This window comes from Balaenoptera physalus, assembly GCF_965194825.1.
Source record: "Balaenoptera physalus genome assembly, chromosome: 2".
NCBI lineage: Eukaryota > Metazoa > Chordata > Mammalia > Artiodactyla > Balaenopteridae > Balaenoptera > Balaenoptera physalus.
Genome location: NC_138883.1, coordinates 84,394,140 through 84,408,222, shown reverse-complemented (window position 1 = coordinate 84,408,222; position 14,083 = coordinate 84,394,140). Strand labels below are relative to the sequence as shown.

Below are 14,083 nucleotides of genomic sequence, written 5' to 3'. Positions count from 1 at the left end.
ATAATTTCGGTGCCTGCGTTTGGTTTTGTTTAGTTTATTAGAGCTAAACAGAACTTATAATTTGTTAGTCATTTTGCTAGCATCAATTTATTTTTAGCCAAATATTGATATTATCACCTGTCAAATTTACATTTTCAATTGGAATTTTTTTGGTTTTGCCATTATTTGTATTTGATTTCTTTTAGTCTTACAGTTAAATAAGATCCAGAGTATAAGAAACACATACCTCATTTTATATTTATTTATATTTAAGTGCCATATAAAAGCAGTTTAATGCTAGATTTTCTTTAATAGGATCCTGATATTTTACAAGCTTGAGAACTACTGTCTTGGATTAATGCTCTGTAAACAATAAATGCTTAGAAAATACTATTGACTAAGATGGCCTCCAAGGTCAAGTTCAAAGTACAGTAGAAGCCCTGACTCAGCCTTAGTCAATACTCATGTCCTCAAGCTTGTCAGTTTCTGGAGGTAGGAAGTCACTTAGCCATGTGAAGTTTAGCATATTTTCTAACACTCAAACAGAAGACTAACCTTTGAAGCTTTTCTTCTTCAGTTTTCAGCTGTTCCAGTTCTTTGAAAAGAAAAACAAAACAAATCAATCAGAATGTACACATTAAAATATTGGTACAAAAATCATCTGTTTTATTGAAAAGTCTATCTCACTAATCTTACCTAAATAAATAAATAAACTCAGAACAGGGGATTTTTTTCTCCCCATTTATCTCCTTAATTAATTCACTTACCTTTCTCTGCAGCCTTCATTTCAGAATCCCACTCTTCCACAGGATTGTCTTTCTGTTCATCCTCCAAATTCTTAGTTTCTAAAGTAGACAACATGCATTAGAATAACTCAGTCAAAAATAAACAACCAGAGATGAAAAGAATAGATGGTCCCCAAATGAAGTGTTAAGAATATTTCACATTCATCTTTCCCCACCTTTCCTTGCCAAAAAAGCACTGAGCTATAATAATAATTTCATACGAAGACTTGCTTCTAGTGGCAGACAAGTGAACTTCGAGCCATATGGCAATGATCTCCAATAGCAGCTTCTTAGGGGACACTCTGAGAGGGAAACTGTTTATATATAATTTGCATATATTAAAGTTATTGTTAGGAAACCCCATGGACTAAGCAGGAACAGATACACATATACAGATGCAAATACACAAATTTACATTTTTAAATTTAATTTGTTTCTGAAACCTTGGAAACATCCTTAAAAGCCTTCTCTCTCCCCACATCCAAACCCAAATTTAGATTTTTACCTCAAAAATATTTTCTGAATCCACTTTTATCCTTTGCCACCACCAGCTTCCCTTAATATAAGCTATTGTCCTTTCTTAACCATACCAGTCCAATAACTACTTAACTTCTTATAATTACTCTTGATCTATTCAAATCCAGTATCTACACTGCAGCCAGTGCTTAACACCCTTCAAATGGCTATTCACTGTTCTTAGAAAAACTCAAAACTCCTTAAGAGGCCCTCCTTGGCCTGGCCCCTAAAACTGACATCTCCAGCTTCATCTCAGACTGTGTTCCCTTTTGCTCTTTCTATTCTAGTCACATTGGCCTTATTTCAGACCCTTGTACTTGGTATATTCTTTCCCATAGAAGGGCTTCTGCCTGTGCTATTCATATTGAATAGTCGGCTCTCCCCTCCCTTCTCACTTTAACTCCTACTTATTCTTCAGATCTTGACTTAAATGCCACTTCCTCAGAGGGAAGCCTCTCCTGACCTGACTAGGTCAGATTTCTGTTTCAGGAACTTATAGCACCATGGAACCACTCTTCCATAGCAGTTACCATAAAACTATTTAATTCTTATAGTCTTTTCTCAGTATTGTAATAGCAACTTGTCAAATCCAAGCATATTTGAATGTGATCTCCCATGATTTGCAACTGAAATAGTATTGTGGTTCTGTATATTATGTTAAAAAATTAAAGCATGGAAACGTTTCTTTGCGTATAAATGTTTGAATTAAAAGAAAGTAATGGGGGACATCCCCGGTGGTCCAGTGGTTAAGAATCTGCCTTCCAATGCAGAGGACGTGGGTTTGATCCCTGGTCAGGGAACTAAGATCCCACATGCCGCGGGGCAACTAAGCCTGCACGCCACAACTAGAGAGAAGCTCACACGCTGCAACGAAAGACCCTGCATGCTGCAACGAAGATCCTGTGTGCCGCAACTAAGACCCGACACAGCCAAATAAATAAATAAATATTAAAAAAAAAAAAAAGAAAGTAATGGAAGTATTGATAAATGAAGAAAAAAAAAAAAAGCTCCACGAGGGCATAAAGTTTATTTTTAATCACCATAGTATTCTTAGCACCGAGCACTATACAAGGCACATAACAGGTACTCAGTAATTTGCTCAAGGAATAATGAAGAAAGAAATAGGGAGCCATTCAGTGGTACCTAGAAAAAGAGTGTGGTTGTTGGTATTTTTAAAGATAAGAGAGAGGTGAACATATCCATTGGAGGAGGCAGAGAGGTTGAATATACAACAGATAAGGGAAAATCAGTGCTATAAGATTCCTGAGAAGACAAGAGGGGCTGCAATTCAAAGTTTAGGTGGAAACATTGATCTTAGGGAAAAGGAAGGATGAAAGAATTGATACAAATATATAAAAGTTTGGTTTGTTTGGTAGCAGAAAGTTTAGAAGTTCTGGCCCTAATGGCTTCTATTTTTTTTCATGAAGTAAAAAAGCAAAATAATGAACAAAGGGGTGGTACAGTTTAAGACTATGAAATTCATATACTTATCAATTCAATGCAGAAAACATGTACTAGGCACTTATTCTGTGCAAAGCGTAGTGCTAAGAACTTTGAAGGATATGAAGAAAAATAAAAGCTGATCTTTGCCCCTATGGAGCTTCCAATTTACTTAGGAAAATAAACTATACAAAAGTAACCATAATTACAAGTATGTATGATAGGTAATATAAGAGGTACTAACAAAATAGCCATGGTAGCTCAAGGGAGATAGAGAACATGTCCTTTGGTAAAAATAGAGGGAGAATGTATTAGGCAAAGACAAAGTGGCAGGACTGCACAGAAATGACAAAATTTGGTTGGAATTTAGGATGTATAAGGGAATAATAGTAAAATCATATCAGAAAGGAATATCTGAAAATGATTGTAGAGATTGTTAAATGTCAAGATCAGGAGTTTGGACTTTATGTTGTAATAAATGGAAAGGCAGAAAAGTTTTCAGAGAAGTAACATAATGAAAACTGTCTTTCATAATCATTAATCTGGCAGCAATGTGCACGTTGGACAGGAAAGAGATAGAATGAAATTAAGAGTGTAGAAAGATTAGTTAGAAGACTTGAAATAGCACATGTCAGAATTAATGACAGCCTTAATGGGAATGGGAAAGAACACAGGGGATACTGAAGAAGCAGATATGACAGGACTTGATAAGAGAGACTAAAAGACAATAAAATTTCGAGCCTTTTACAATTTATAAGAATGGTGATGCCGTTAGAGATGAGAAAGAGAACTTGTTTATAGAGAGAACAAGTTTTCAGATTTTATTTTGGAAAGGGAAGACAATAAATTCCATTTTTTCACATAATGTTTGAGGTGCTTAAGGACACTTTTGCCGAGAGGTTCAGCAAGAAGCTGGAAACATTAAGTCTGGAACTCAAGAGAAAGAGGCTAAAGATGCCCTCACCCAAAATGATTATAAGCCACTTAAAGGCAAAAATCTGTGTATATCTTTTTTCTGATGCTAAGCACAGTATCTGGCATGTAGTAGGTGCTCAACAAATGCTTGATGAATTTCACTGAATTTGGGAATTATTCATATAACATAATTGTTAAGGAAGATGAAAGCATTAGGGGAAAGAATATAGAAATGAGTGGATGATAAAATCTAAATGCCTATACAAGAGGTTAGAGAAGGGACAACAGAGGAGCTAAACGGAACAGCTAGGAGAAAAGAATAGGGTCAGGGTAGTGCAGTATCATAGAGTTCAGGGAAAAGAAAGTTTCAGGAAGAAAAGAATAATCAGCAGTGTCAAATGATGAAGACATCTAGATGGCTAAGGACTGAGAGCTACCAAATTTGATGATTATGGGAAATTTTGTGATCTTTGAGAGAGTAGTTTCAAGATAATACTAACAAGTCGGGATCATGAGAGATCAAACTGAAAGGATAGATAATTTTCAAACAGAGGTAAATTCATTTATTAAAACAACAACAACAACACAATATCACAGTCTAGGTTATGAAGAGCTTCCCAAAGAGACTTATTATCTTGGGCATTTCTTGTTGATTGTGTTATGAATGACCACAGTAAAGGAGCTTTAATTTGCTCTAATTTAATGTCTCAAGCTGCTAACACAAGGCTTCAGCATAGTGCTACCAGCAATGTGTACTGTAGGGAAGCATTTAGATACAACTAAATTTTCTTTTGGAAGAGTATTCAAGATACTTTACCTATTTCCACCTCAGTGAGACAGTTATCAATCTTCTGAAGTATGCTGTCCATCTCATCTATCCTTGTCTGAAGCTTCTCCCTCTTGTTCTAAACACACAATATCATAGACTGTCAAGTTAAAACTCAAACAAAACATTATAACATTATAAATGGTTCAAACTGCTAACATAACTGCTGTGTCTAAGTCATGAACAGGCAAATCTTAAAACAAAGATCAAAACTTCAAGTCTGGTCTTAAAAAATTTTTTTTAAAGCATACATAACAGATTAATATAAGTTCATATTTTGTACTTTATTTTAGCATTTCCATGTAATAAAAGATGTTAATATATATTACTTAAAAAGAGTTCATGAAAAATGTTCTATGGTCAAATAAATTTGGGAAACACTGGTCAAATAGAATTATAGCATTTTTTTCTTTTTAGACTAAAAAAAAAATATATATATATATATATTTCTGACCTTAGACTTTAATATGCTAGTTATTATATTCCTCCAAAAGGGGGACACTGCATGTAACATTTCCCAGGCTTATTTGTCAATGGAAAGTTTTTTTATGCAAGACCTTTCTTAAAGGATGATCATTTTGGGAAATGCTACTTTAAACACATGCACACACAAACACAGCTGAGTATGGACTATGAGGAAGATAATACTACAGTACAGTCCTTAGCAATGGAAGATCAGAATCCTGTATTGTTTTATTTCAGTATGTATAATGAATAACAAATTTGAGATGACACATAGGCACATATTAGTAAATATATTCTAGAATTACTCAAGATGCCAGGATTTACTACTTTCAATAAATTGAACCCCACCTCTTATGAACAATTTTAAGTTTTTGCCCAGCTCTCATTCACATGTCTCCTAAGGAACGTGCTTTGTATTCCATAACCACTATAAAGTAATTTTAATAGATCTTTCTAAGCTCTTAACTGTCTCAAATTACCTGAGCCGACTGTACCAGCTTGCTGTACAGGGACACTTTTCCTTGGTGAGTGAAGACTTTAGTCATCTTGGTAAAACGCGATTTTATTTTGTTCAGGTAAATTCCAAAGGCCTTCAGCTGTAAGGGAAAGTCAAAGATTACACTGCACTCTAACAAATGAGTTAGAGAAGGCAAATAGTCTGGGAAGGCTGGTTCAGCTGCTACCTGCTAAGCTTTGCCCATCCTAGACTCTGATTCCTAAGGCTTCTCATTTGCAAATTTAATACCATTTAATTGTTTAAGTCCAGAACTAAAGATTTCAATTTTGATTCCTACTTTTAATTCACTTATATTACAAATTAGAAAACAACCAGCTCTTAGTTAATAAAATTCTTTAATTAGGGCAAATATAAAATGAGTTGCTTATTATTTAATTAATTAAAGTAAATCTCTTCCCCATCTTAATCTAAGTGAAAAGTAAACAAGGAGGGAACTCTAAATAAATTTCAAATATATTTCATATATTAAATTGATCACTTAAGGTTTGAAAAGATTATATATTAATAATCATTCATGTATAATAAAATCTTGTTTACATATTATATCTGAGAAGTAAATTTTAAAGAACTCATCACTAATTATCAAGTAACAGGTACTAATTTCACAATAAACATTTTTCAAAATGTCTATACTGATTCCCATTCAGAAAATGAGACAAAAGTACCTCCTCATCAGAGTAGTGTCTCACTTTTTCCCATAGGTTCCTATTTACATCAGTGAACAGTTTATCTTGGTTCAGTGCAGAAAGCTTTAATCTAAAACATAGAAAAGTTAATTAGCACGGAGTTCAGAAGTCAGCTAGAATGAATCAGCTCAGATCTACAGGCATACTTAATTTTTCCTAGTTCTTTTCTACATAAAGAGCGGAATTCACTCAGGAACAGCGGCCAGCCTGATTATTTCAACACTTGTTGAACAGTTCAAGAATGTTATGATTCAAAAAAACTTCCGTCCCAGGGCTTCCCTGGTGGCGCAGCGGTTGAGAATCTGCCTGCCAATGTAGGGGACACGGGTTCGAGCCCTGGTCTGGGAAGATCCCACATGCTGCAGAGCAACTAGGCCCGTGAGCCACAACTACTGAGCCTGCGCGTCTGGAGCCTGTGCTCCGCAGCAAGAGAGGCCGCGATAGTGAGAGGCCCGCGCATTGCGATGAAGAGCGGCCCCTGCTTGCGGCAACTATAGAAAGCCCTCGCACAGAAACGAAGACCCAACACAGCCAAAAATAAAAAATAAATAAATAAATAAAAGAAAAGGAAATATCGCACTGACATGTACTAAAAAAAAAAAAAAACTTCCCTCCCAAATAAATAGATTTCTCATCTCAATGCATCAACTTGTTCCAAAATGAAAATATGTCACTTATAGAGAATCCTTAAAGCTTGTGAATGCATTATTGTTGTGAAGTTGTAGTTATTATTTTTTGTTATTTATTTATTTATTTATTTATTTATTTATAGCTGTATTGGGTCTTCGTTGCTGTGCATGGGCTTTCTCTAGTTGCGGTGAGCGTGGGCTACTCTTCGTTGTGGTGCGCAGGCTTCTTATTGTCGTGGCTTCTCTTGTGGCGGAGCATGGGCTCTAGGCGTGCAGGCTTCAGTAGTTGTGGAACGTGGGCTTCCATAGTTGTGCCACACGGGCTTAGTTGCTCCGCAGCATGTGGAATCTTCCCGGGCCTGGGCTCGAACCCGTGTCCCTTGCATTGGCAGGCAGATTCTTAACCACTGCGCCACCAGGGAAGCCCCGTAGCTATTATTTTAAGTAAAGGTTTCCAATTCAGTTCGGTCTTATCTCACCTTTATAGAATACCATTAATAAAAGTAGCAAAGTCATATATTAGTTTCTTGTTAATAAGTAGAGGAAATACATTTTTATCAGAGTTAGAAGATAATATATACAGGCACATAGGTGCAAAATCAAACAGTAGAGCACATCTAAACAGACTTTTCATTGTATACAAGATCTGCCTACTTCATTCAAAACAAAACATTCTCAGACAAATCCTGAGACACCCAACTCTTTTAAACAACATGAAGATAAGAAACTTGTCTTGTTCAGTGATGAACCCTAGGACTTAGTACAGTGCCTGGCACATAGTAGGTGCTCGATACATATTTCTTGAATGAACGAGCCAGAAATCAGGCAAATCTGCAGTACTATAATTTAACAGCATCTTAAACTTCTAGTTTTAAAACTACATAATTCCCTTTAATTATTTTTACTTACTGAGGTAACTAGTTTATAACATTATATAAATTTTATGTGTAAATTATATTTTGACATCTATGTACACTACAGTGTGCTCATCACCAAAAGTTTTAAAACTACACGATTCTTAAAAGATTATTTCATTTCTTTTCTATTTGTTAGATTGGTTCAAATTTAGTTTGACAGTTCTAGATAAGTATGATATAAACATTGTCTTGAGTCGCAAGTCTTGATTTACCTGCGAAAATATAGATATACCTAATTTGTAAATTAGTCTGCAGCATCTACTTATACCAAACCACTGACTATAGTCTGAGAAAAACCTTGTTCTTTTATAAATGCAAATCAAGGGCAAATGTGATAGAATTATAAACCCAAAGTCAATCTTGATTTTAGGCACTATATATAAATCTCTAAAGGATATTATCTTCTTTTAAAGATGTTCTTTTGCAATTTATGATATCATAATCTAATAATGATTGCTTATTAAGGACCTACTCTTTGCTAAGAATGGCATGTAACCTTTTAATGTACACTATTTCTACTGCTCATTTCTACCTACTAAGTAAGTATTATTATCCTCAATTGATGGATGTGGAAATGAAGGTTAAATGACTTACCTAAGGTTACACAGCTACTGTTGTAGCCAGGATTGAACTTCCATCTGTCTGACTACAAAGCTGAAACTCTTTCCCATATACCATATCACACTGCCAATTAATGCTATCAACTTTTCCTATGCTGGTGTTATTCTAATCAAAACCTTGCCACACAGATAATTTACCCATCCAACAAAACACACACAAAAAAGAAAACTTTCATACTCTTCAATCTTCTGGCGAAGAGCTTCACAATCTTCTTTATAAATCTGTATCTTGGGTCGGTAAACATATTGACTTAACATCAGGTCTTCTGGAGTAGGTGATGTGTTTATAGTAAACTGGAAAAAAAAAAAAATCAGTCCCTCAAAACTGGTATTTTGAGAACCAAACCATGTTCAAGAACTGTTTCAAGTCTCAGAGTGCCTATTTTAAAAAGTTCTACAAAGAAAAATTCGAAAACTCTGTTAAATTCATACACCTAGTAAGCTACTAGTTGGAATTTGAAATAAAGTCTCTGATCTCAAAGTCAATTTCTCACAGATGTTTAGAGGAACTGTGGATGTTCCACTCATAGGACTGAAAGTGATTTGAAAATGACTATGCATTATTTGTCAATTATACCTCAATAAAATTGAGGAGAAAGGAAAATGGCTATGCGTTGTTTTAAAAACTATCAATACCTGAAAATTCAAACTTACCAAAAACCTCTCCCTTAAAAGAAAGAAAAAAGATGCCAGTTTGCAAGATTATGCTTTTCTATTTTCATTCTCTAGCCCTGTTCCTTACTTGTATCCCAGGTTGAACTCAAATTTTTCTGATATACATAAAATAAAGCAGTAAAAATTTGGTTATTTTAAAATGTCTTAAGTGTCTTTTGGACTTTTTTTAACTGTCTTACAGCTCTAATCCAATGACTTTCCGATGTCCTTAATGCAGTATTGGAAAAACCAAGTCGGCTCATTACATATAAAAACCAAACCAAACAAAACGCCACAACTGTACATTATTTATAGGCAGTGTGGCACGGAATAAGTCATTTTACCACTCTAAGCTTTGGTCTCCTCATCTATAAAATGGGCACAATATTGACCAACCTCTTAAGATTAAAGTAAAAGTTTTTTAAAAAGGTACCAAAGCGGGACTTCCCTGGTGGTCCAGTGGTTAAGAATCCACCTTCCAATACAGGGGACGCGGGTTCGAGCCCTGGTCCGTGAAGATCCCACATGCCACGGAGCAACTAAGCCCATGTGCCACAACTACTGAGCCTGTGCTCTAGAGCCCTCGAGCCACAACTACCAAGCTCACATGCCACAACTACTGAAGCCCGTGAGCCTAGAGCCCATGCTCCACAACAAGCCACCGCAATGAGAAGCCCGTGCACCGCAACGAAGAGTAGCCCGCTTGCCGCAACTAGAGAAAGCCCGCATGCAGCAACGAAGACCCAACGCGTCCAAAAATAAAAATAAATAAATATTAAAAAAAAAAAGAAGTACCAAAGCTCAGGGCCTGCTGAAGTAATCTAACAAATGTTAGTTTCCTCTCATTCTCCCCTTTCAGTTGACAAATTAAAAGGAAATAACAAATGAGATTTTAATCTCATTTCTCTATCTGTAACAAACTTTCTAACAGATGTGCTCAGAAAGTGTAAAAATGTGCTAAAAGCAATTATAACTGATGTTGACTCTCTTTCTTAAAAAATATTTTTAAGGCTAAATTTATAAAGAAAAATCAAAGCTCTATACTTCTTCTCAAAGAAATCAGGCCTCCTTGGGAAAATGGCTGACTGCCTTTCATATAGGAGCCAAATACTTGATAAAGGAATATTTCTTTTTATAGAAGTATTTAGACAATAAATGAAAAAAAAAAAGAAGAAAATTAGGATATCACTACTTTACAACTCCTAATGAATTACTAGATCTAGATAATGATCTAGTAATAATGGTTGATCATTAAATAATGGTTGATCATCACATCATCACCAGATACTATCTCCTGATGAAAGTACAACTATAAAGTAAACTTGAAAAAAAAAACCCTTCATCTGATAAGGCCTCTGCCAATTTACAGAAAATACAAAGGACAGAGGAACACGTTAAAATGAAAGTTTGGGTATACACAATGGGCAAAATCCATACTGAGCAGAGTATGGAAAAATCTGGCTTCCTCATGAAAAGCGGGGGTTAGGGGAGAGAGGGGGAGAGAGGGAGAGAGAGAGAAGCGGGGGGGAAGGGAGGGTTATGGAAGGGGACCTTATACTTTAAAAGATAATTGAGAGAGAGATATCAAGTGTTTATAATGTTTGGACCTCACTTGGGTTGCAACTTAACAAATTGGAAAATAATGCAGACAATCAGAGAAATATAAATACTGACTTAATAATTAATCATTTTAAGATATGATTATGGTATTTGGATATTTAAAAAATTAGAGGGCTTCCCTGGTGGCGCAGTGGTTGGGAGTCTGCCTGTCAGTGCGGGGGACACGGGTTCGGGCCCTGGTCTGGGAGGATCCCACATGCCGCGGAGCAACTAGGCCCGTGAGCCACAATTACTGAGCCTGCGCGTCTGGAGCCTGTGCTCCGCAACAAGAGAGGCCGCAATGATGAAAGGCCCGCGCACCGCGATGAAGAGTGGCCCCCACTTGCCACAACCAGAGAAAGCCCTCGCACAGAAACGAAGAGCCAACACAGCCATAAATAAATAAATAAATAAATAAATAAATAAAAATTAGAATCCCCATCTTTTTAGGGATACATACTGAAATACAGATAAATTGATGATGCCTGCGATTTGCTTCAAAATAACAGGGGTGGGGAGGTAGGAAAATGTAGAGAATAAGGAGTTGATAATTTTTGAAGTTTGGTGATGGATACACGGGGAGTTCATTAAACTATTATCTATTTTTGTATACGTTTGAAAATTCCTATAATAGTAAAGTTTTTTTTAAAAAAAGAGTAGGTTTCCTCTTGAACCTTCATAACCACAAAGTGAAACATGGGACCACATTCTCAGAGATTCACCAGGCATGCCAAGTGCCAATGGATATTAGGCTCATGCACTATGGGTACATACTGGATGCAATTGCCCATGCTGTATGCAATACATGGGTAATTTGCTGTACCTTGAGTCCAGGACTATATGCACAGGTCACCCTCCTCACTTGACTTATCTATTTTGATTAAGTGCCCAATTTATGCACAATCAGCTCTTGGGTATCTCAGGCCTGGCAGGGGTACTTGCAGTAGTTCCTCAACCGCACTGAAAGGGTGTAAGTTATAGTGTTTTGGCCTGAGCCACTCCTTGGGCATGCAGGAGGTCTTGGGGCACTACCATAGCACCTTTTTTTTTCTTTCAGTTTTACTGAGATATAACTGACATATAGCACTGAATAAGTTTAAGGTTTACAGCTAATGATCTGACTTACATACATCATGAAATGATTATCACAAGTTTAATAAACATCCATCGTCTCATACAGATACAAAATTAAAGAAATAGAAAAAAATTTTCCTTGTGATGAGAACTCAGGATATGCTCTCTTAACAACTTTCATAGATAACATACAGCAGTGTTAATTATATTTATCATGTTGTACCTTACATCCCTAGCACTTATTTATCTTATAATTGGAAGTTTGTACCTTTTGACTGCCTTGATCCTATTTCCCCACCTCTCACTGCCCGCCTCTGGTAACCGCAAATCTGATCTCATTTTTAATAAGTTTGTTTGTTTATTTTTGAAATATAACTGACCTACAACACTATGTTATTAGTTCTTGTTACACAATATAGTGATTTGATATTTCTACTTAGTACCTTTTGCCAGTGCTGCCAGCTGAGCTCCTACAACTGCACACACACATATGGATGCTGTACATCTGTCTATGAGGGCTGCCACACATCTCCCCACCTGCCTCAAAAATGCTCTCCCCAGGTCTACCCTAAAGGAGACTCATAGTCATCTAAGTCCTGGAACAGATGCCCATAGCTGTGAACCTCATTTTCCACAGCCCATACATACTCCATTTCTTTGGGCTTCCTCTACTTTGGGATTTTTAAATTTCTTTCCTGATATATAGCCTGAATTCTCTTACCATCTTTTTTTTTAAATTTATTTTATTGAAGTATAGTGGATTTCTCTTACTATCTTGATGGGTTTGTTCCCAGATATATTTCCCTAACACTGCCCCTCCTGACCTCCGTAAGGTCTGAGAGGAAAGGGGAGCATTCATACCCTCAAAGATTAGCTTCCTACATATCCTCTCCCTCTTCCACCCTGCCAGCATCCTCTCTGTTCCTACCCTTCCCCTCTGCTCTGGTCCCCTGGTACTCTTTCTGCTTTTCCTAAGACTCTGGCTGCATACCTAGGCACCTTTCTACTCCCCATCTTCAGCTGAGGCAAGGAGATTCTACTAGGAAGGGGCACTATGGTGATAAGAATAATGAGGTTGGCAACCCAAAAGATGCATAAGTATCTTCCCAGTTTCCATCTTTGATTTACTTTTCACGTTAGATATACAATCCTCCTATAATTGATTTCTTTCTAAACAGCTTTATTGAGATTTAATTTACACACTATATAATTCACCCATTTAAGTATACAATTAAATGATTTTAAAAATATATTCACGGGGTTGTACAACATCAAGCACCAGCTAATTTTAGAGCATTTGCATTCCGCTAAAAGAAACCTTGCACCCGTTAGCTGTCATTCCCCGTTCTCCTCCACCCCATCCCAGCTTCAAGTAACTACTAATCAGTTCACTTTTTGGCTATTATGAATAATGCTCACATACAAGTTTTTGTGTAGATGTATGTATTCAATTCTCTTAGGTAAATACCTAGAAGTGGAATTGCTGGATCATATAATAGTTCTATGTTTAACTTTTTTTTTTTTTAATTTATTTTATTTATTTATTTTTGGCTGCGCTGGGTCTTCCTTGCTGCATGTGTGCTTTTTCTAGTTGCGGCAAGCGGGGGCTACTTTTCGTTGCGGTGCGTGGGCTTCTCATTGCGGTGGCTTCTCTTGTTGCAGAGCACGGGCTCTAGGCACGTAAGCTTCCGTAGTTCTGGCATGTGGGCTCTACAGCGCAGGCTCAGTACTTGTGGCGCACGGGCTTCATTGCTCCGCGGCATGTGGGAACTTCCCGGACCAGGGCTTGAACCCTTGTCCCCTGCATTGGCAGGCGGATTCTTAACCACTGCGCCACCAGGGAAGCCCTATGTTTAACTTTTTGAGGAAATACTCAACTCTTTTCCAAAGTGGCTACACCATTTTACATGCCTATCAGCAATGTATGAAAATTCCAATTTCTCCACATCCTTGCCAGTACTTATTATTTTGTGTTTTTGACTACAGCCACCCTAGTGGGTGAGAAGTAGTAACTCATTTTAATTTGTATTTCCTTAATCATCATTTTGTTTATTGGCCATTTGCATATCTTCTTTGGAGAAGTGTCTATTCTGATCCTTTGGCTTTTTCTTTTTTTGGGCCACACCGTGGGGCATGTGGGATCTTAGTTCCCCAGCCAGGGATCGGATATACCCCCTGCATTGGAAGTGCGAAGTCCTGACCACTGGACCGCCAGGGAAGTCCCAGACAATTTTTTTAATTGGGTTGTCTTTTTGAATTTCAAGAGTTCTTTATATATTCTGGATACAAGTCTCTTATAAGGTGTATGATTTGCAAATTTTTCTCCCATTCTGTGGGTTGTCTTTTCCCTTTCTTGATGGTATCATTTGTAGCACACAAGTTTTAAATTCTGATGAGCTCCAATTTTTAATTTTGTCACTTGTGCTTTTGGTGTTGTATAGAACTGATTTTTATGTATAGG

General features: G+C 36.8%; 1 protein-coding gene across 2 annotated transcripts in view; it reads right to left on the bottom strand.

Moving 5' to 3' along the window:
* The window catches only part of KNL1 (kinetochore scaffold 1), a 65,761-nt gene that overhangs the window by 9,052 nt on the left and 42,626 nt on the right, over positions 1 to 14,083 (bottom strand). For both annotated transcript variants that reach the window (XM_082449305.1, XM_082449306.1), the window contains 6 exons: positions 8,474 to 8,589; positions 6,109 to 6,199; positions 5,406 to 5,522; positions 4,453 to 4,540; positions 747 to 824; positions 535 to 574 (listed from right to left, as the gene is read on the bottom strand). In XM_082449305.1, the coding sequence (XP_082305431.1) occupies positions 535 to 574; positions 747 to 824; positions 4,453 to 4,540; positions 5,406 to 5,522; positions 6,109 to 6,199; positions 8,474 to 8,589 (530 nt within the window). The remainder of the gene's footprint in view (positions 1 to 534; positions 575 to 746; positions 825 to 4,452; positions 4,541 to 5,405; positions 5,523 to 6,108; positions 6,200 to 8,473; positions 8,590 to 14,083) is intronic.